The 21,495-nt window shown below is 42.6% G+C and overlaps 2 protein-coding genes across 3 annotated transcripts in view; both read left to right on the forward strand.

Annotated features, from left to right (window-relative positions):
* The first annotated feature begins 2,579 nt into the window (after window positions 1-2,579).
* Window positions 2,580-5,607, forward strand: LOC136962700 (cathepsin S-like). Of its 2 annotated transcripts, XM_067256578.1 has the most exons (8): window positions 2,731-2,746; window positions 2,882-2,961; window positions 3,199-3,321; window positions 3,457-3,609; window positions 4,007-4,231; window positions 4,795-4,960; window positions 5,204-5,306; window positions 5,388-5,607. In XM_067256578.1, the coding sequence occupies exons 2-8, from the start codon at window positions 2,929-2,931 to the stop codon at window positions 5,485-5,487; spliced, it is 903 nt and encodes a 300-aa protein (XP_067112679.1). In that variant the 5' UTR covers window positions 2,731-2,746; window positions 2,882-2,928; the 3' UTR covers window positions 5,488-5,607. The 2 variants fall into 2 exon arrangements, with proteins under 2 accessions (XP_067112678.1, XP_067112679.1); XM_067256577.1 differs by having other exon boundaries at window positions 2,580-2,961.
* Window positions 5,608-6,457: 850 nt separating this feature from the next.
* spire1a (spire-type actin nucleation factor 1a) overlaps window positions 6,458-21,495 on the forward strand; it is a 28,746-nt gene continuing 13,708 nt past the window's right edge. The window contains exons 1-4 of the mRNA XM_067255980.1: window positions 6,458-6,926; window positions 11,014-11,045; window positions 19,155-19,391; window positions 21,166-21,291. Of these exons, the coding sequence (XP_067112081.1) occupies window positions 6,617-6,926; window positions 11,014-11,045; window positions 19,155-19,391; window positions 21,166-21,291 (705 nt within the window). The 5' untranslated portion in view covers window positions 6,458-6,616. The remainder of the gene's footprint in view (window positions 6,927-11,013; window positions 11,046-19,154; window positions 19,392-21,165; window positions 21,292-21,495) is intronic.

Below are 21,495 nucleotides of genomic sequence, written 5' to 3' on the forward strand. Positions count from 1 at the left end.
CTGTATTGAGAACCAGAGGTCGTAAAAGGACATTTGAATGTAAATAATAGCAGAAGATGAAATGAGGCATCTTATGTAATTTTTGAAAATAATCGTATTTGTTGACACAACACATAAATCCTATTTTGTATTATACAGACCATGATCATAGTCTGCTTCACAGATTTCTCTTAAGTTTGTAACTTCTATTGTGTACTATTGTCTGTCTACCTAACTTTACATTGAATATAATATCTGGATATCAAAATGAATGTACAGGGAATGTAAACACATTCAGATAATCTTTTATTTGTTCAGCCTCTTAGGATTTGATGCTTAAGCTGGGAATGGTCAGGGTCCTGTTAGGCTAACAAATCCTTTCGTAACACTGCTGATTGTCGAAGGGATTACTTCCCTATTTTGTCGATTTATCGCTGAAACATCCGTGATGTAATGAAAAGATGAGGAAAACAAACAAACAGCTCAAGTCTTCATATAGAGAACATTGTCTACTCTTGTTCGTAACCCATTTTTTATGTAAACCATTAAGTTGTTGGTTTGAGTTTTCAGTGCATACTTGGTTTCAAATCTTGATCCATGACTTAGGGTCAAGATCAAGTCTGGTTGTCAAATAAGCAGATCAGCAGACTTTAACATTGCACTTACCATGGTTTGATTAATGCATTCTGATTCATCCTTTACTTTTATAAACAAGTTCAACCTGCAACCCATAACTTGAATTGACCTTAAACTTTTGGATAGCAAAAGTTATATTTTACCATCTACAAAACTGATGGAAAGTAGACTTGAAAATATGGAACTCACTTTCTTATAAAGTCACAATTGAATATAGTACAGGTAAACCATATTCTCATCTTTTGATGAACAAAAATGTGTTAGTCTGTTTGAGGACAGCATCAAATACTTGCTTTGACCTTAAATGTATTACTCAGGTTGCAATATGTAAAGACCTACCTTGTACCCAATCTTTAGACTCCGCTTCCTCCGCTTATTACATATTCTCAGACACCCCAGTTGGTTTGTACTGGAGAAAATGATGAATCAGGAAATCGCCATCTGGTGTCTTGGAAACCGCACTCATGGTGTTTTCTCTCCATACCCCATGGACAGGAAGAGATCGGTGACGCAGGCATAGTTCATCTTTTGCCAAATGTCATTTAGGTCATTAAGGGTCTTGGCAGGGCAGTCCCTTTGTTTCTATGTCTTCATACCAGTGTCTGACAATAGGTCCAAGTTATGTAATTCAGGTGGCTGAGCGGTGAAGGAGTTGGACTAGTAATCCGAAGGTTGCCAGTTCGATTCCCGGTCATGCCAACTGACGTTGTGTCCTTGGGCAAGGCACTTCACCCTACTTGCCTCGGGGGGAATGTCCCTGTACTTACTGTAAGTCGCTCTGGATAAGAGCGTCTGCTAAATGACTAAATGTAAATGTAATATAGGCTACACCTCTCATAAAATAGATCAAATAAAAACATAAGATTTACTATACAAAATGTGTCGATTTCTTAATTATTCTACTTATTAAAGCAATCTTTCAGCTGTCACAGCATTTTCAAGAAAGAAATATCCAAGATTTTTCTGAGGAAAGAATCTGTGAAATTAATACATGATTGGTGTCTGAGTCCTGAGGTAGGCTATGGGGTTTGGGATGGGTTGTCTGAACGTTGGCCGGTAGTACCCCAAGGTAGGAAATGAGTTGAGCAATGCAAAGTTGGAAGTCTCCTGTGTAGCATATGCCTAGGAGTGAGAATTTATATTGTGATGTTTTACTATGGACTACTATCTGACGTTTCATTGTGTTTTGTAGACTGGTGACAAATCTTAACGAGAAATAATATCACAATAACAATTAAATATCTCGTTGCAAAAACACAGCTGTTTTGTTTTTTCCTTATTTGGCAGCCGCCGTGTTTGTGAGAAACACTGCAGCGAGTAATATTGGTGGTTACAGAACGCAATGTTTTAATGACGAAAAAACGAAAGTTTTAAAACCGATGTCACCGACATCAATACATTTAGTAATTTTTACAATGATATCCGTGATTAACGGCTTCGTCTCTGTAATGTGTCTTATTCAAACAAGGCATGTTCAAAACTTGAAAACGTCCTCTTCACAAGTTAAATGGCAGATTGCAGCCATGATTGAGAAGTGTTGCCGCCACCTACTGTTCTGGAGTGTGCGGCAGGCGACCTACCGAAACAAACTCAACTAAACATAAAACAAGCAAAAAAATACCTCCATCCCAGTTTCTCAAAGAAACCAAACTGTGCGCGCCCCCCCAAAAAAATTGCACTCACAAACACCGTGCTTATGATAATCAAGCGCAGTAGAACCTCTGTTTGAGGCACCCCCTTTCCATTAACTCCTTTTATTAATAGGCTACACCCTTCCAAACTCACTAACCTTAATCCCGAGGGTGATACACGCTCCGCAATGGCCTATTTAACCAATCGTTAATCGGTAAAAGTTAATTACTTACACGTGTGAATCACTGCGCACAATTTTGCTATGGCACTGTGATCAAAGACAATTGGGCTTTTAGTTATTAATTGTGTCGACGATTATTTTAGTTACTATAGTTGACTGACTTCACGCCGTTAGTACCTTTAGTCTGAGGTAGATATCGAAATATTAATACTGTTTAACCAATGCCACAGTATTGGGATACTTAATGGCACGGAGATAGACAGACCTGAAGTTACACGCAACGCAACCTATAAGCAACAATCGGGCGTACGTTTTAAAGTAATTCTTCCAACCCCAACCGCAGTTACCGTTTTTCCAAGGCTACATTACATTGTCTAAGAAGTGAAAATTGTTCACTATTCTCATTCGGAATGATGTTCGGAAGCCTGTTGTTTGTCCTTTTGTGGGGATCAGGGGTCGCCTACACCGAATACACTTTGGATGATCGATGGAACCTTTGGATGAAGATGCATGGTAAATTGTACCTGCATAAGGTATGGGGGAATAACGTTTCTAAAATGTAATTAGCATTTGTTGGTTTCCTGAATCACATGCATTCACAAAAGGAAATGAAATAATTGGATTTACTTTATTAAATGACCTGTGTCATTGCACCAAAGGAAAATTGTCTTTGTTTTGTGAGTATGAGGTGTTTTGCACTACACCATTTACAGCACATGGATAATGTCGATGCATTTTGAAGCGTTCAAATTTGAATGTTGTTTTGTCAGATTGAAGAGTTCGGGCGCAGGCGGATATGGGAAGAGAACCTCAAGATGATTAATCTGCATAACCTGGAGGCCTCAATGGGCATGCACACCTACGACCTGGCCATGAACCACATGGGGGACCTGGTGAGTGAATGGGCTTTAATGTTGCTACAATACTGTGGCTTTCCAAGCGTAGAAAGACCTGAAATAATACTTTTTTTAAGTGGAACTTCTCATTATCTTTTACGGATGGTTTCTGTAATCTTGTCCTTCTGGCAGACTCTTGAGGAGATCTCCAGCACACTTTCTAACATCCGTGTACCCACTGACCTGGAGAGGGGGTCCTCAACCTTCACCAGGATGCCAGTGATATCTGTGCCACTATCTCTGGACTGGAGAGAGAAGGGTCTGGTCTCTGAGGTGAAATTGCAGGTAAAATAAATAAGCTTCCACTGCCTGTGGTTAACCCAGCATTTTGGCTTTGAAAACCGTTTTCATTGATATGGTTACTTCCATAACCATGTTCAGATATGAAGGGGGAACATCTGTACTGTAATCCCCTAGTGTCCATGTAACTGGAGCCATGATTTGCTTTGATAAAGAGCTAGTATGTCATGGCAAGAACTACTGTTGAACAAGATAGCTGGCTCTTTGGTCTGCATTGTGTTGTCAAAATTATAAAGGCATCCCATGAACTGAGGCTAACTATATCTGCAAACTCAATCATATTTAGTTGAGGGGACATGCTTTCTAGTGTTCCTCAGAATGTCAACCGTAGAAATGTTGTCTAGCTGGAATAGATCAGGCTCATATTTGGCCTGTTCTGCAGGGTTCCTGTGGGTCTTGTTGGGCCTTCAGTGCTGTAGGGGCCTTGGAAGGTCAACTGAAGAAGACCACTGGAACCCTTGTGAACCTCAGCCCTCAGAACCTGGTGGACTGTTCTGGCAAGTACGGCAACTATGGCTGCAATGGAGGCTTCATGACCAATGCCTTTAAATACGTCGTCAAAAATCAAGGGATTGCTTCAGAGGCAGCCTATCCCTACGTTGGCAAGGTGAGTCTGATGTAGACTTTCTACTAGAACAGTGATTTCGGAGAGTAAGTACATTTACATTTAGTCATTTAGCAGATGCTCTTATCCAGAGCGACTTACAGTAAGTACAGGGACATTCCCCCCGAGGCAAGTAGGGTGAAGTGCCTTGCCCAAGGACACAACGTCATTTTTCACGGCTGGGAATCGAACTGGCAACCTTCAGATTACTAGCCCGACTACCTCACCGCTCAGCCATCTGACTCCCTAAGTAGCAGAAATATAATGCCATAAAGTACTTTTACTTAGTTTGTTAAAAGCTAGAAGATCTAGTGATCATCAGATGTAATTAGAGAAGGTGGGGGTGGGATGCAGGAAGAGGAAGACACCACAGACCGATGGGTCGTGATTGTATTAGTGGTAATCTATTGACTGGTCTCAGATGCATATTGTGATTACGAATGGGTGTGAGATGGCTGTGATTGGTCATCGGGGATGACCGCATATGCTGAGATTGCATATGCGGTTTGGTTTTAAAAAGTTTGTGACCTCAGCTGAATCTTACTCCATTTGTTTTCCTTTTTTAGGAAGGAGGGTGCAAGTATGAGACAAAACATCGAGCCGCTAACTGCACTGGTTATGAGTTCTTACCCTCGGGGGATGAGGAGGCGTTGAAGGAGGGTCTGGCCGTTATCGGTCCCATCTCTGCCGCCATCGACGGCTCCAGGCCAAAGTTTGTCTTCTATCACCAGGGTAACGATTCCAAATGTTGGCAACTGAACTTTTATCATATGATGATGGTTAACAACTTCACCTCTGACAATTCTCTACCCTGATGCAAGTCTACGCTGGCCACTTCATGTCACGTTCAGTTGGACATGTTTGTATGCTGTACAGATGCGTTTTATACTGTACATATGAGCAATAATGAAGCACCAAACACTGTACTGTTTACACAGTGATAATGCTGATGAATATAATTTCTGTCTTCTACAGGAATTTACAATGACCGTACATGTAAAAGAAAAGTAAATCACGCTGTCTTGGTTGTGGGTTATGGCTCTGTAGATGGACAGGATTACTGGCTCGTCAAGAACAGGTTTTTATGGCTTCCTTTTTGTTTTTTTCATGATCCAGACAGTAAAGCTGTATATAGTAACTGGTGTTCCCTTCACTGCAGTTGGGGTATATACTTCGGGGACAGAGGCTATGTCAAAATGGCGAGGAATGAAGACAACCAGTGTGGTATAGCTCTATATCCATGCTACCCTATTATGTGAAAATCATACACCAAGGACGGATATTTACCAGCTCGTTTTGGACTCCAAACAAAGCAAATGGTGTGGGTGTGTGCATATTTGCCAATGAAAAATATTATAATAAAGAATAACAATTGTAAATTTGATGTATTTATTATTTGACAATACATGCAGCAGTACACATAGTATGCCAGAAGGGGGCGATCTCACTGCATGAGACACAAGGGAAGCGAGAGCAGAGTGGTACAGACTTCAATAAAAAGACACATTGAATGTTTGAATGCTCTAAAATATTGAATTGACAAAAGTAACTTGCCTGCATTGTTCAGTTTTATGTTGTAAAAAAAAGTTAAAAATGAAAAATTCTGTCCTTTTAATGGCAGTTCAACATGCATGGGCCAGTTCAGCTTTGACCAGTGTGCTCAACATGTGATTTAGTCAGAGTTCACACAGTTCTTCTGAATCAAAATAAATATTACTAGAAATATTTGTGCTGTTATTTGAGGTTTAGCATTGGGTAATCCATCTAAGTAGCTTGTCATGTTTTAAATCCATCTGTGTAGTGTTCTGTGAATTGACTAAATTACCATGTGAAAAAAGGGCTACAACCAAATATTGTATTTAGATATAAAAATGAACATGTTTAGCAACATTTATAAATGTGTTTAGAGGTTACTTACAACTTTCAAACTAGGTTTTTCTCTTTCTGGGTAAAAGTTCTGGTTAAAGACTGTTCGTTAGCAAAACAGACTAAACTTGTCTTTCTACTTTAAAAAGAGGCCTCATATTTACCAAAATTAACATCAGAAAATATTCTCTTGGGAGAAACTAAATCGACCCTATTGATTGAATAATTGGTATTTATTGTGTGTCACTAGTTTGGGGTTGGTGTTAACCGGGCAGACTTTGAGACCATGCAGAAAAGGTCGTGGCGTTGGAGACGAATTGGCGTTAGCAATAAACCGCTGTTGTACTAAATCGGTGGATAGGGAACGGGTGACGAAGACGGATGCATCAGTATTGTCAGCAGCTCTTTATATGTAGAAAGACCATCTTATCGTTATTTTTCCTAATATTTTCTGTCGACAACAGCGGTTACTCACGTAGGTATGATGTGAGGATGACCGAAGGGTCAGGGACAGACGATTGAATGTTTATCTCACCAACGCTTCTCCAAGGTATTGGCGTCGATTTAAACGCCGGGGACGTTAACATGGATTGTGGGGATGGTGCAGAGGAGCTGTCTTTGGAAGAAATTCTTACCTTATACAGCCAGCCGATCAATGAAGAACAGGCATGGGCTGTTTGTTACCAGTGTTGCCAAACTTTAGCTCAAAAACATCGGAATTCCAAATCGACTGGCGCGTCAGTTGAGGACTGTGTGAGAAGAATTGAAGGTCCAGGCGATGTTCGTATTCGGCGAGATGGGACCGTGAAATTGCATTACATAGACAGTACAGGTAAACAAATAACTCATTGCATGATGTCCTTTTCTGTTTACTTATTTATGCGTTGAAAATTTTAAATTAACCCGCCTTTGATAGAATGGCTGATTGAATTTACCACGTCAACATAATTATGAAGCATACGAAACTATGCATCTTAACAGTGGCCATGTTGTCGCTTTTTCAGCCATGTGTTGATTTTGTTTACAGACTTGGCAAAGCAGAAATCATGTAGTATAGATTATAGGCCAGAATGCATTTCATTTTAACAAACGATTGACTGACTTGGCTTCTAGAAAGTTACAAATATTTCCAGTGACAAACAAGTTGTTTAGAGCTCCGTGTTTTTTATTAGAAGTCGGCAGGATTCTATTACGCTATTTTCCAATTTAAAGACAATTGTTCAAACGAAGTCTGCTGATAAGAGGCCGTAGAGGCCACATTTTTGAAGTGTGGCATTCAGTCAGCCATGATAATCAGGAAAACCATGTGAAGTTGAGAAGACCATAAAAAAGGGGCTTGAGGGCACTTTCCCTGCTTTGATTAATCATTGCCATATTTTGACAAATGTATTTACATTTCAGTTGTAGCCAAAGCGTTTTGTTTGTGAAGGACGACCTTTCCTTAACTCTCAAATGATAACGTAAATAAACTCAAAACATAATCAGATGACATGCTGGCACAATGCTGTTTATCCGTAACCTTAAGTTGGATGGATTTCGTACTTCAGGGTTTGCCAGTCACACGCATATACCCTTCCATAAATGTCTGAGTGGGGGAGAGGTGAGGCAATAACAATGCCCGAGGCATTGGTTTTGATTTCCTGTTCTCTCCTTTGAGAACTTATTAGCCAAGCCCCCCTCCCCTCCACCACCATTATTTCACTCTATCCACCTCTGGTCTTTCTGTCCACTCGTTCTACTGAACCCATCCCAGCCTTTCTTTGGTCTGCAATTCATTCCAGAAGCGTCTGTCTCTTGGTTTGGTTGAACTAGTCGATCCAGATCAGAATGGTACTTCCAGGCGTCCCATGTTCCCTTGAAAGCAAGACGAGACAGTCACATTTAGACACAGAAAAAAACACAAACACGTGATTTAAACCGGCCATAAGTTTACTCATATTTCATTTGAGATTTCCAGAAAGCAGTAGGTAGGATTTGCAAAACAAGACACGTCATTTTAAATGACAAGTCACTCAGCGCAAGTGGAGAGAAAGTTGTAGGCTGAACTTGCTGCTGCTCCTTAAAGGGTGCTTTTGGATATTTTGGGACATTCTTCTCTGTCCTGATTCTCATTAGGGCTACGGATGAGAAAGACGTGAAGTCTATTAAGCACATGTCCCAGCCCTACAGTCAACTTGGACGGCCACAGTATCTTCGGAGGTTACTATCGGTGCAGGAATTGAATTAATGTAAATACCGCTCAGCAAGTTGTGCTAACTATTCGATTGGGCTTCCGGCAACATTAAGGCGGTCCTCTTCTTAGACCAGTCTGACTGATGATATTCACCTCAATGATCTCTGTTTTATCACAACCTAGTCTGGTCATGAATCAGACTCTCGTTGGGGCCAGACTCCCTGTCTCCCTGGAGAATTGAGGGTTAAATGCATTCTGATATGACCAGAGAGAATTTAACTGATCCACAGAATCGCAGTCAGGGGCTATTTCTGGCTCCAGTGATGCAGTTCACTATGGAGATGGAAGGAGAGTGGGCCTACTCCTCTGCTGTTTTCATTAGTCTATGGGCGGGAAACACTTGGCTATTTTGTAAAAAAAAAAAAAAAAAAAAAAAAGATTAGGTATAGTTGCATTTGCTAAATGTATGTTCTTAAAATAGAGATTGTTCAAACAATCTAGAAGACTATTCGAGTAAATGGTTTACCCAAGGCCACTGATAATACCTGGTTAAAAACATGAGACTTTCTAGGGAAAAGTAAAATCGGACTCCTCCGAAGTGTCCTTTACAAAGTTCTGTGTAACCAGGACAAAGAGGTTGGTGTTAGCCTGAAGAATGAATAGTCAGGGGCGACACTAGGCAGCTTCAAATATGCCAACCGGGCTTTATCTGGTGGAAAGGGTAACTTCAGGGTTGCTGTCCTAACCTCTCCTGACTGTTGAAAAAACAGGCCTGCGTTTCTGAGGTAATTGTTAAAACTCCATTGCAGTGGCTGTTTTCCCCCCTTTCAACTGCAAATCCTCAGGACAAGACTAAAGACTGATGCAGAGTTTACCCAGTCAGGCATAAACTACAGCCAGACAGTGTTGCTCAGGGCAACAAATAAAGTTGTTCTTCATGTAAGTTACACAGGGAAATCACACATCCAACGAAACTGCTCATTAAGAGAGGGAAACTTATTTTGTGTTGACATTTTTTGGAGGAGAATCAAAGCCTGTTTTCTCTCTGTGGACTGACTTCAAAGTCCTCAGTGTCTTGTGTACCTTGACTCCTGAAGTGCAGCCGTGTTCCTAGGTCGAGGGGAGCTGAATGATCCTGACAACTGTGTCTCAACCTGCGTTCCTCTCGACGCGAGAGAGAACAACATCTTGACCTACTTACAGAATTGACTCACGCATTCAAAGTACAATTTGTCTGAAACTGATTGTTCTGTACTATACAACAAACAGTTTCGTTATTAAAATAGAATGTGTTTCAGATGCCTTTTATGGTTCACTGTTGGAATGCAATCTGACTGATGAAGGCGGGTATATCAGTGCTGCCAACAGCTCATATGTAGAAAGAGTAGTTTATCGCTCTTTTTCTCATTTTCTGTTTAACAGTGAATGAGAGGTAACAACCAGTCTGTTCGTCTCCCTCTCTCTGCGCTGTTGAACGTCATGACTAGCGTCAGGACTCTGCAGGCTATTGGCCGATATTGAATGAAGATGTTAAATAATAACAGCCAAAAGAAGAATGACTGTTCTATGTCGTATCAAAGAGAGTGATTGGGATCATCATGTTGTTATTTAAATTATCTGAGTTCCGACTTCTGTCATGTTGACCTCCCTACGTACACAATTGTTTATGTTAGATAGAATCATCGGTAAGGCTAGATCTGACTCTATAATCATTTAATTGGATGAAAGCATTTCAATTGATAAATTGTTCTAAATTAGATGCATTGTCCAAAATGATTGCAGGCCTTGTTGGGTCCACGATATGGACGTGGTGTAAGTTCTTCAGTTTTAATTTGGGTCTCTTTTTTTTTGACCGGTGCATGAGCCCCTGTGGCAGTTTCACACCATGAGAAAAGGGTTGCCATGGAAACAAGTCTTGTGTAGGCTGCGAGAGGGGAGGGTGGAGGGGGGGGGGGGTGTAGGCAGCAATCCTCCAATATGATTGAACACACATTATCTCCCCACTGTCAACTCATATACACACAGGCTATAATGTGTCTGTCTCTTTCTCATCGGTCTTGGCACACTGGTAAAATAAACTCTTTCATATTCGTAGAATTTTCACCCAAAACGTCTCCTAGCCAAGAACATGAGGACTGAATTGAACATTTTGACTATATACTTTGAGTTGGGATTTTGGTCTGTGCTTTGACAGGAAAAAGGCATCCTGTGCCTTGTTCAGCCTTGCATATTCTCTCTCTGGTGACCTTGTGTGGTTTTAATATTTGATGCTGTGTAACTCTATGGGGTGAACCCCCAAGGACTGTCACTGGGGAGACACTGTGTTCTGTGTAGTCAGTAATTTTACCTTTTTACATTTACATTTAATTTACATTTAGTCATTTAGCAGACGCTCTTATCCAGAGCTACTTACAGTAAGTACAGGGACATTCCCCCGAGGCAAGTAGGGTGAAGTGCCTTTCCCAAGGACACAACGTCAGTTAGCATGACCGGGAATCGAACTGGCAACCTTCGGATTACTAGCCCGATTCCCTCACCGCTCAGCCACCTGACTCCATCAAAACTCCTTTTTATGAGTGTATTCATCTGAATCTACACATGCAGCAATCTGGAGTGTTGCCTGCCCCTAGCCCCCTCACCTACAGCATGACAAATGCAACACCAAAAGAAACTTAAGGTGGTATGTGTCTGGGGGGGGGAGATGGAGAGGGGTGTGAATAACAACGATGTTCCCTTCTCTTCACAGATAAATACAGATCTGCCAGCACGTCAGAAGAGGTGAGTTAAATATACTGTCTTTGTGTCAGCTGGGGCTTCTCCACCGGTGTGACTCATCACATTTCAGTGTTTTCAAAAGGTCATGGATGATTTAGTTTGGGTGTATCTATCCAGGGAGGCAATTTAGCTGCAATGTAGTTGTGCACCCCCAGTTTTCACCATGGTTTAGTCACATGGCATTGATCAACCATACCTAGGTCTGGTCATAGATTCTTCTGAACTTAGCAGTTTCAGTGGTGGATGACCACAGGGATTCTCTTCAGTCTCAGGAAGGAAAGAACGTTTTGGTTTCTTCTATAACTGTACCCACCCAGTGACCACATTGGAAAATCTTAGTAGCCTTTCAGACATCAAAACATTAGCATGACAGCTATGATGCAATGCTAAGCTAACAACTAGTCTTTAACTAACAGACAAGTACGAGGACAAGTTTCTAACTAGCCTCTCAATTTTTCCCATGTACTGAATGTATCACCTCAAAGATGAATCCAACATGAACTCAAACATGAGTTCCTCAGAGTGAATTCATGAAAGGCTGTTTACTTGGTTCTTTCCAGCCTTGATAACAGGCCAATGCGTCACTCCCAGATGGTTGAGAGAGGCTCCATACCAGCCACAGCAGCTGACGTCTGTGTAAATAGGGGAAGGCTTGGCTACCAGCTCTGCCTGCACAGATGGGGAGAGACAGGAGACCTACATAGACGCTACTTAGACCCAACACACACAAACACACACTTCTTTCTGACTTGAACACGTGAAGCACCTTTTTTATAGAGTCTTAATTACTTTCGACACAGGACTGATGAAAATGAATTCAAACAAACACACACACCCCTCACACCTGTAGGCGCTCTCGGTAAACAACACCAACTGCAGCATCAAAATAAACAGGGGCGAGACACGTGTCTGGTCTTTGTTCAGATTGGCCCATCATGAGAAAGGACGCAACTCTCTCACGGTCTCTCTGTCTGCACATAGTAATTACACAGGGTGTGTGTGTGTACTTGTGTGTGTCCGTGCATGTGTTTTGTGTGTGTGTGTGTGTGTGTGTGCACTGTCAACATCCCAGTTGGACAGCTCAGTTTTCATAGCTTGTTTGCACTCATCATCTCTCCTTCTGCTTGTCTCCTGGATCACATGATCACATGAACATTCCAGAGTGTTAAGCCAGTTCAAGATGACTTGTTTCAGTGTGCGGTGGAGACTCAATTTCTTTGTTTAGTTGTTTTTTTTTTTTTTTTTTTTTTACCATCCAAAACACCTCTTTTGGTGCGTTTCTCAGATCATGTGATTGTCTCTGTCCTCGACTTGGCGATCTCGGCCTTGAAAGTTCAAGTTCAGCTGATCGTAGCTGAGTGTTCATGACAGGCCTGGTCTCATGACCCAACCAGTGTTGGCGGTCTTCTCATGTCTGCAATAGCTTCTGGTCCATGATTTAATGCTGCTGATCTCATTTGCTGTAATTTACAGTATATTATGTTTATATTATGTTGTATCATATTGGATACAGTATGTATCCCCCCCCCCCCACACACACACACACACACACACACACACACACACACAGTCGGTTTCTGTACTCCAAGAGTTTGTTAGTTCTCTGTCAATCCATCTCAATCCCCCGTTCAGCCAGTCGTCTGCCCATGACCCATATCCCCCTCTCAGGTCCTAACTTAGACTCCATACACCACGGACTGGAGTGCTCAATGACACCCTGTTTTCTTGTTTAACTAGTCCAGTAAATGTGTCATTGTCTCAAAATATGCAGAACCACATGTGTATAAGTTGGTCAAGTATCAATTTTCTGTCTTGTTGCTAGCTCAATGCATCTCAACACCGTAGTACATTTTATTATAATATCTTTTTTGTGAATCCAACTGAAGTACAGAATTTATAGGTTTTTGTAGGCAGTAATTCAGTCCCTTTAAGATTTAGATAGCTGAATGATTTGTCACACTGACCAATCCTTTTAACCGTCAGAGGCTTCTCTATACCATACAAACTGGTTTAACCCAGTTCGGCCCTCGTTTGGGATTATGGTGAGATTACACAACGAGCAGGTATCCTATTAGGGGGATTCCCTTACAGAAAGGTGTCTACATGTGGCCTTTTGGTGTACTCATTGAATATTTAATTGTTTTGCATGACAACAGTGCATACCGACAAACCATTCCCATGACAGTAACCACTGAAATACTGTTAACTGTGGACTTCTTGTCCTTGATTATCTACTGCACTTTGGCCACTAAATGCACTATTCGCATGTTGCTTTGGAGTAAGGCATCAGCTACATGTTTCAATGTAAAACGACAGTTTAACATTCTCAAAACGCTTCACCCAGTCACAGTAATGGTACTTGGCTATGAAATGCATATATTTGGATTAAAATTCTCCTGGCTCGTCCTACACTCATAAATATTGCATGGTTTCATTTGAAAAAAAAAACTTAAAACCTGGCTTCTTGGACCTTAAATATTTGATGAGATGTGTATGTGTGCACGAGTGTCTGTGTGTCGCAAGTCGGGTTGAAAAGCCAGACGCACTGTAGGAGATGCCAGAGCAATCTCAGCAGTTTCACACCAGCGAGACTGGGGAAGGGGCGGGGCAAGGGGTGATGTGAGGATGAAGGGGCAACTAAGGCTGCCTCCGAAATGTTCTGTCCAGGGCGTTGGCTGACAGGCTGTCTGCAGGGAAGATGGAGCATCCGTTACTGCGGCGAACTTGGTCTAGATTTAGCCTGCTTATGTAACTTCTCTGCAATGTGTGTGTGCCTGAGATTGGCTCCCCTCAACTAGTTACGAATGCTCAAGGAGGCTGTCTTTCTGGTCTGTCTTTTGGAATCATCTCTCAGTTTTGCCACCGGCCACCAAATGGCAGACAGGGACTTTAGCTGACCTTGTTTAAAAGGCACAGAGGGTGCCATGAGACACACAGTATTGGACAGATGTAGCCTATAGTATCCTGAGGTCATCATTAGCACCAAACCCATGCTAGCCACCCCCAATTGATGGATGGGATTCCAGATCAAAACTCTTTGATTATCTCTACTGAACCTCATAATTCTGTTAGTCCACTTCCGTCTGTGGTCATATGTTGCATCGATAATGACCTAGATGCATATTAACTTGAGGTCTCCCACTTTCATTGTTAATGTGGATATTGGTGTCGGTGCCTTTATTGATTCTGACTGGTCGTTTGGCTGGAGGACAAGGCTACTGTGACTGACAATCCCCTTACAAGCTGTGTGTATGTGTCTGTCTCAGGAGAATCCTGAGGGGCTGAGCGGTTAGGGAATCGGGCTATTAATCAGAAGGTTGCTGGTTCGATTCCCGGTCGTGCAAAATGATGTGTCCTTGGGCAAGGCACTTCACCCTACTTTCCTCGGGGGGGAGGGGGGGGGGGGGTATCCCTGTACTGTAAGTCGCTCTGGATAAGAGCGTCTGCTAAATGACAATGTAAATGAATATGTGAGCTTGTTGAAGGAGAGTGTTTCAGGGAGAGCGAGTGATGGTGGAAACCCGAAACAAACGTCTCATTCTTTTCCTCGTATGTGTTAGTGTAACCACCAGGCCTGGGGTCCTGCAGGCCTCGCCTGTGTTAGTGTAACCACCAGGCCTGGGGTCCTGCAGGCCTCGCCTGTGTTAGTGTAACCACCAGGCCTGGGGTCCTGCAGGCCTTGCAGGCAGGCAGCACAACAGTAGCAGCACACAGGGCAGCAGCCACCACAACTGCTCTGGGAGTCTCCCTCGAACAGAAACAGTGCTTTTCATTTGGAATTCACCCTCTTCTCTCAGGGAAACGCACACTGTGCAAGGGTGAGGAGGAGTGATTTCATTAGCCGTGCGTTTAGTCTTTGTACTTTGGCAGAACACGTACAAAATGTACCTCAACATTCCAAGGGCACTACTGCAGAATTCCCCTGCCCCTCTCTCGCTCTCTCTGTGTGCTGCAAGGCGACTGAAATTGATGCTGCTGATTAAGTGTCTATTGGCTTCTGTTCCGTGAAATGGCCTATATGTCCATTGAGCATGCAGCCTGTTGACCCCGTTCTGCACCCCCCCCCCCCCCCCCCCCCCCCCAAAAAAATATGGAGGTTATTACGGCCACTGTTGTGCCTAGCAGGAAAGGAAATCAACATGTTTTCTTAAGTAGTGGAACCAGGGCTCGCAGCTAACTTTTTTCCTAACTGTCCCAGTACCGTCCCGAAGTGCAAAATTAACTGTCCCAAACTGAATTTGACCTTTCCAAAAATGTAAATTCTTGTGCTTTTGCATTTTGACATTCTGACATGGGTCTAGGTTATTTGCAACATTGTTTAAGTAATCCATACAGTCGTGGGGCTCAAATAAATGTCTGAATTTCAATGTGAATACATGCACAATAGAATACACAATGTTCTTGCTTGTTTCATGGCGGGTCTTACACAATTCTTGGTGTGGCTGTAGTAAAAAATATTTTTGAAAAAAAGTTTTGAATTTTTTACATTAAAAAAAAAATTATTTAATAAAATGTTTTAAATAGTTTCTATAGGTTTGAAAAATATATTTGTATTTAATTATTTTCCCTTCTCAGCTGCCATCTGAGACCACAATAGGAAGTGTGACCACGTCCCCAGCAGTGATGTCATGTGAAGAACACAGCTCGCAGATGCATTTTCACCAACAGTCATTGTCTTGTGTGGTGTGAGAGAAACTGTAGCCCAGTGAGAACAGAAATAGGATCAGTCTGACAGGACACAAGACTCCCTTTCAGGAAGATGAAACATTCCAGAATGCTGAATTGTAAACGTGTTCTATAGTCCTGTAATTCTATAGACCATAATTCTAGAGCGATTTGTATTGATGAATGTACACTTGGTTTGCGATTTTAACGGCTTCGATTTAATCTCACAGCTCCTTCACCTCATACCCTGGCTTTAGATACCGTTTCATATCGCGATGAGATTTTGTTCCCTCAGAACAAAACAAACCTGTGGGACGTCACATAAATAGTTCGGCTTTCTGTCGAGTCAGGGTGAGGTTAATCAGGTTGAAAGTGTCCAGGGCTGTTTGAACATCTGGTTGATTAAGCCGTCAGCTCCTGCAGGCCTCAGTTACATCACGTACTGTACAGTGCAAAATGTCTGGAAGTTGGTAAACGCCATATTTTCTTACTGCAGCGTGAGTTCTACCGTAAGTATGGGCTTGTCGGTTGTACACTCACGATGACTAGCACGAAATGGCGCATTAGCCTACTCTGTGACAAATTACATTTGTTATTTTGGTATTTTTTTGTTTCCATGGGCGTTGATCTGTTCTAATAGTCCTCTACCCATCCCCCTTTTGAGTCTCAATCTCATTTGAAGACTTCTGACTTGGCAGGACTGTGATATGAGTCCTGGATTTCCCCCCGTGTCTCTGCTTGTGTGCTGCAGAAGCTGCTCTTCCTTCACCCACACCTTCCTTTAATTAAACCACTTTTACCTCAGTCTTTGACGGTATGCTTACAATAAACTAACAGGGATCAGATGGGCTGTAAAATACATTGCGCAATTAGGGATAGTTAATTATTAGAATAGAGAATACTAACAACTTTTATTAAATTTGTATTTATTTAATTGTGGTAGTTTTTTTTCTTTAGCATGCTTTTAATCCCCAGTGTAAAATCACTTTCACATATCAAACACTAACTCAAGTACAGCTGTGGACACCACCCATGCTTATTTTAAACTCCTGAAGCTTTTTTGGGCATTTTCTCCTGTCGCATGCCATTTGTTGATTTGTGTCAACTAGATTGCCAGTAGAAGTCCTGGAACATTCCAAGTTGTTTTCTACCCTCCCGAAGAGCACATGAGCTTTTTTACCCAAACACTGTGGCCACTATGTAATGCAGGTCTGGCAGTTGGCTTGCTGGTGCCACTTGACAGTACGCTGTACCGCCTGTCAATCACAGTCACCTATCGGATCTCTGGACCATGAGGGAGGGAGGGAGGGGGGAGGCTACTGGTTGACTGGCCCCTGATTGGCTAAACGGTCTTTTGAAAGGGTTCAATTGGCTGCTAGGCTGAATGTGCAGAAGAGTCATGCCAGTGTGTCTAAGTTGTGTTCAGTTGCTCAGAGGGCTCTCATCAAGGGGGAAACTGATTCTAGAATAAGAAATAGTATCATAGAAATAAACAAGTAGTACGAACTGAGTAGATTCTACTCAGTTTTTCTGGAGTTTGTATCCTAGCCCTAACCCTACTGAGCCATGTTTGCATATAGGACATGTAGGCCGTGACCTCTGAGCACTCTGTATCTGTTTAGAGACGGGCGTGGGGATGAAATGTCTCTGCGGTCCGTCCTGCCTCTGACCTGCGGGGTCTCCTGGCCTGTCAGCCCTGCCCCACTCCTCTAGGACTCACAACAGGATTATGAAGTTACATAATGATAAAGACTGTTGGACGGTATTTGTGTTAGCCATCAGGGAGCCATAAGGCAGGTCATAGACCTTCTGCTGTATACACTATTTGTACGTTGCTTTGGAGTGTCTGCTAAATAAATAACGTGTAAATGTTAATTATGGGCTGGCACACAGATGTCATATGATAACATCAGAACTTTGGGAAAGCAATGATCTGCAAAGGCCTTTCAAAAGGTGAAGAAAATCCCTTGACTGTATCCAGATGTTCTTTTTTGTCCTTACTGAGTTTTGGAAAAAGCAATTATATTCTTAAGGGATTTAGTGAATGTTATTTTATGAATAGGGACAGGTCAGTACACACTGAGGCCACACCCTCCTCACCCACAGCCTCACCCTCAGAACTTGTTGGGCAACTCCCTTTCACAACACATTCACTTCATGTCCTCACATGGAAAGAAATTATGACTAACCATTCCTTTAGAGAGAGGACACACACACACACACACACACACACACACACACTACTGACTGACCTACCTAGCCTGCTGTGTCCTTTTAGTATGGCCTTTAGCATTTTAGTATGGGATGGGACCTTTAGTTACAGTAGTAAGCATGAGCCAAACCTTACTTGTCAAAGTGCTCTATTAAGATGGACTCTAAATGTAGGCCTTCCAAAGTTGTGCCCTTATTCAGCCACTCTGCTCACCGTTTCGCTTTCAAATAGTCAACTCTGGGTTCCCGGTAGTTCACAGGATGTGCGTACCATGCATCCTTACTGTCACGGCCTGAGTTCGACTCCTGCCTTGACTGTCCGATAAAGCATGAAAACTGTCAAAGATATCTCAAATTACTCGCTCACTTTTACTGCGTTGACTTAGTTTTATCAGATTTGTTTATATTTCTAACTGTAAATGGAAAATTGCCAGTATTGGTGAAATGCGTTGTGGGAGCTTGTGTTCTCGCCCCTGAACGAGCGTTTCAATCCTGACCTTACTTGTCCAGGATTGTTTTTGTGTTGTCTTGGGGACACTCAATGTCACCTGATTGAGATAACGTCCAAAGTTGAGATCACCCCTGTAAACAAATGGGTCACTTAAAAGATGATTGGATTGTGCGGCGGGACAGAATGCTGCCCGTCTGGCCAGATCACCTCAGAGGAGCCTTTGTGTGAAGTTGTGTTGGTGGTTCATACGAAGTTGAGATTAGTCAAGAGATTTATGGGTGACGGTTAAGATCCGGTCGCAAACTGTGTTAAAGTAGTTGCATAAAATAGATTCATGTCTGGTCAGGAGATGATGGAGGAAATTGTATTTTCAGAATTAATGATACTCATAGCAGTTTGGTTCCTTTTCCGTCCCATCCGATGATGGTCCTCATGACTTTAATAACTTTCAGGTAGAATCTGTTATTTTGTGATGTCAGTACTCTGCTATGCCCAAGTTAGCCCAATGCTGTCTCCACTTTACTGTACGTAATCCCTGTCATCGCTCCCACATGGTCCCTATGCTTTGTTATCCTCACGTTGACGCTTCATTGCTTTTACATTATCTCCCATGTCGTCCTTACATCATCATTGTATAGTCTCTAAAATCACCCCAGAACAATTCTCCCCATGTTTATACCACATTGTCGTCCAGTCTTTCACCAAGATTTTGCCAAAAGTTAGCCAGCGTTTTCCCACATTTCGCCAGCGTTTTCCAACGTCGCCGTCTTTTGTCCCCCCCGCAGGTGATCGAGTCGCTGGGCATCATGATTTACAAGGCGCTGGACTACGGGTTGAAGGAGAACGAGGAGCGCGAGCTCAGCCCTCCGCTGGAGCAGCTCATCGACACCATGACCAACATGACGGAGGCGGAGGGCGACCTCTGCCCCGACGAGGGCTACGAGGCCACCGAGGAGGAGGACGAGGGCGAGGAGAACCCCAGCGTCACCTGCAACGTCAAAGGCTTGCGGGACATCATCACGGTGAGTGCCGTCAAGCGTTCGCGAGCTAGACCAGAGTTTTTTTATTTATTTTTTATGAAGGAGGTTTGTGTTGAGAGGATGAGTAGATTTGTTTTGTTAACATACGGTGAATGAAACTACTTCAGATTGGATTTGAGGTGTTTTTCGAGTGTTGACAGGAAGTGCAAATGGAAATTCTTTATTTTTGGCATCTCCCACTCCCATGGTGTTTTGAGACGGTTCCCTGAGACCCTCCCAGTCACCGTCACAGTTTCTCACACAGTTTTGACTGTTCTGCCTCCAGAGACCTCCACAGACAAATCCCTCAGCATCTCTGCAAGGGGACCACTGGTAATCTCAGCTATGTAAACACCCTTGTGTGCGTTTGGGGGGGGGGGGGGGGGCTTATAGGTCCAGCAACGGTTATGCACTCTCAGACCCCTCGCTATATAATGCCCCCAGTGTCTGGCCCTGGCTCGCTGTGAATAGAATGTGTCCTCATAGCCAGCCGTAAGTTCGGCAACAATTGGCATATTAGTGGGTTACAGTATGGCAGTTATTGCTACTATTAGATAACTGTACCATACATTTTGACACCCCACTCCTAGTGATGTCATTACATGAAAGAAATAACGTTCATAAGCATTAATGAAGATTTCTATGTTATTTTATTCTTGTTCTTTCTGCCTTTTTCACTTAGTGAAAGAGTAGGAGGATTAATAACATTTAAGCATGTGAATGTTTTTCATTAAATTAAGATAAATTAGGGTAATACAGATTTGCAAGTGTAAAACTTGGATTAACAGTAAATGCGGAATAAAGATATGTATCTTCTAAACCCGTTTTTGAAAAAGCGCAAAAAAGATTTCAATTTTTCAAACCAGATTTTCTAAACCAAGCATACAAATGATTTGTATGCTTGGTCCTTTCAGTTTTACAATCTCTCTCCTTTTGGCTGTGTTACATCACCAGATTAGAGTAAAAACATATTTTAAGCAAGGCCACGCTCACAGCTCTAATGAGTTACTCCCTGTTTTGGTTTTTGAGAAAACCTTTTGTGTAGAAGGAAACTAGAGAAACCACCCAAGTGTGAGAAACACTCCCACTGGCAGTGTCAGTTTCGTGTAATTCCCCCAAACATCTATGTACTCAAAAACCAGACTTACTTTTACCAATTCATCAGGTTTTAAACACAGAAAACACAGTCCCTGCAGGCCTTGTTAACTTGTTTATCGGGGTTTTACATTTGACATGCATTCAGCCTGTCACTGCGCTGGTGTCAGTGCACATGTACTTTCCCCTGAGCATCAGTCTCAGTGAGAAGACAACATCTCTGCTGGTGTCAGCATCAGGCATTCCTGACGAGGGCCTGGTGCTGGAGGCAAACCAAGAAAAGAAAAATGTCAATAGTCTGGTTCCTTCTATTGTTCCATTATAAACTATAAATGTCTGTTCTTCACTCCAGAATACCACAGAGGTCAGGACACCAAATGGAGCGTGTTAGTGGCATGACAAGCAGGAATCTGTGTGTCTGTGTTTCTGTCAGACCGTCTTCTGTGTCGATAAGGACACGTGGAACATCAGGTGGAGGCAGATGTTAGCATCCTCCAACACAAAACCACCCTCTTGTTGACTGTACACATTGTGTTTGTTGTTCAATGAAAGACGATATAAAAATGACTTATTTTATTTTGATAACATGCATTCTAAACATAAACCTTCCTTTTATAATATGATATTTTCCTCGCAACTTCTGTTTTGACTGTAGTTTAACGTGCTAACTCCTTCCCTCCAGCTGTGTTCGTCTCACCTGCCCAGTCCAACTGATGCACCCAGCCACTACCAGGCGGTGTGCCGTGCTCTCTATACCGAAACCAGAGAGCTGCGGACCTTTCTGGAGAAGATCAAAAGTGCCAAGGAGGTGAGATGTCTCCTCCAGTCCTGTGGTTCCCAACCCTGGTCCCTGGTCCTCAGGGAACACCTGTCCTGCATGTTTTAGATCAGTGGTTCCCAACCCTGGTCCTCAGGGCACCCTGTACTGCATCTTTAAGATGTTTTCCTGCTACAGCACACCTGTTCCAAATGAATGGGTTGTTATCAAGCTCTGTGGAAGCCGGGTAATGAC

Source organism: Osmerus mordax, chromosome 18, assembly GCF_038355195.1.
Source record: "Osmerus mordax isolate fOsmMor3 chromosome 18, fOsmMor3.pri, whole genome shotgun sequence".
NCBI lineage: Eukaryota > Metazoa > Chordata > Actinopteri > Osmeriformes > Osmeridae > Osmerus > Osmerus mordax.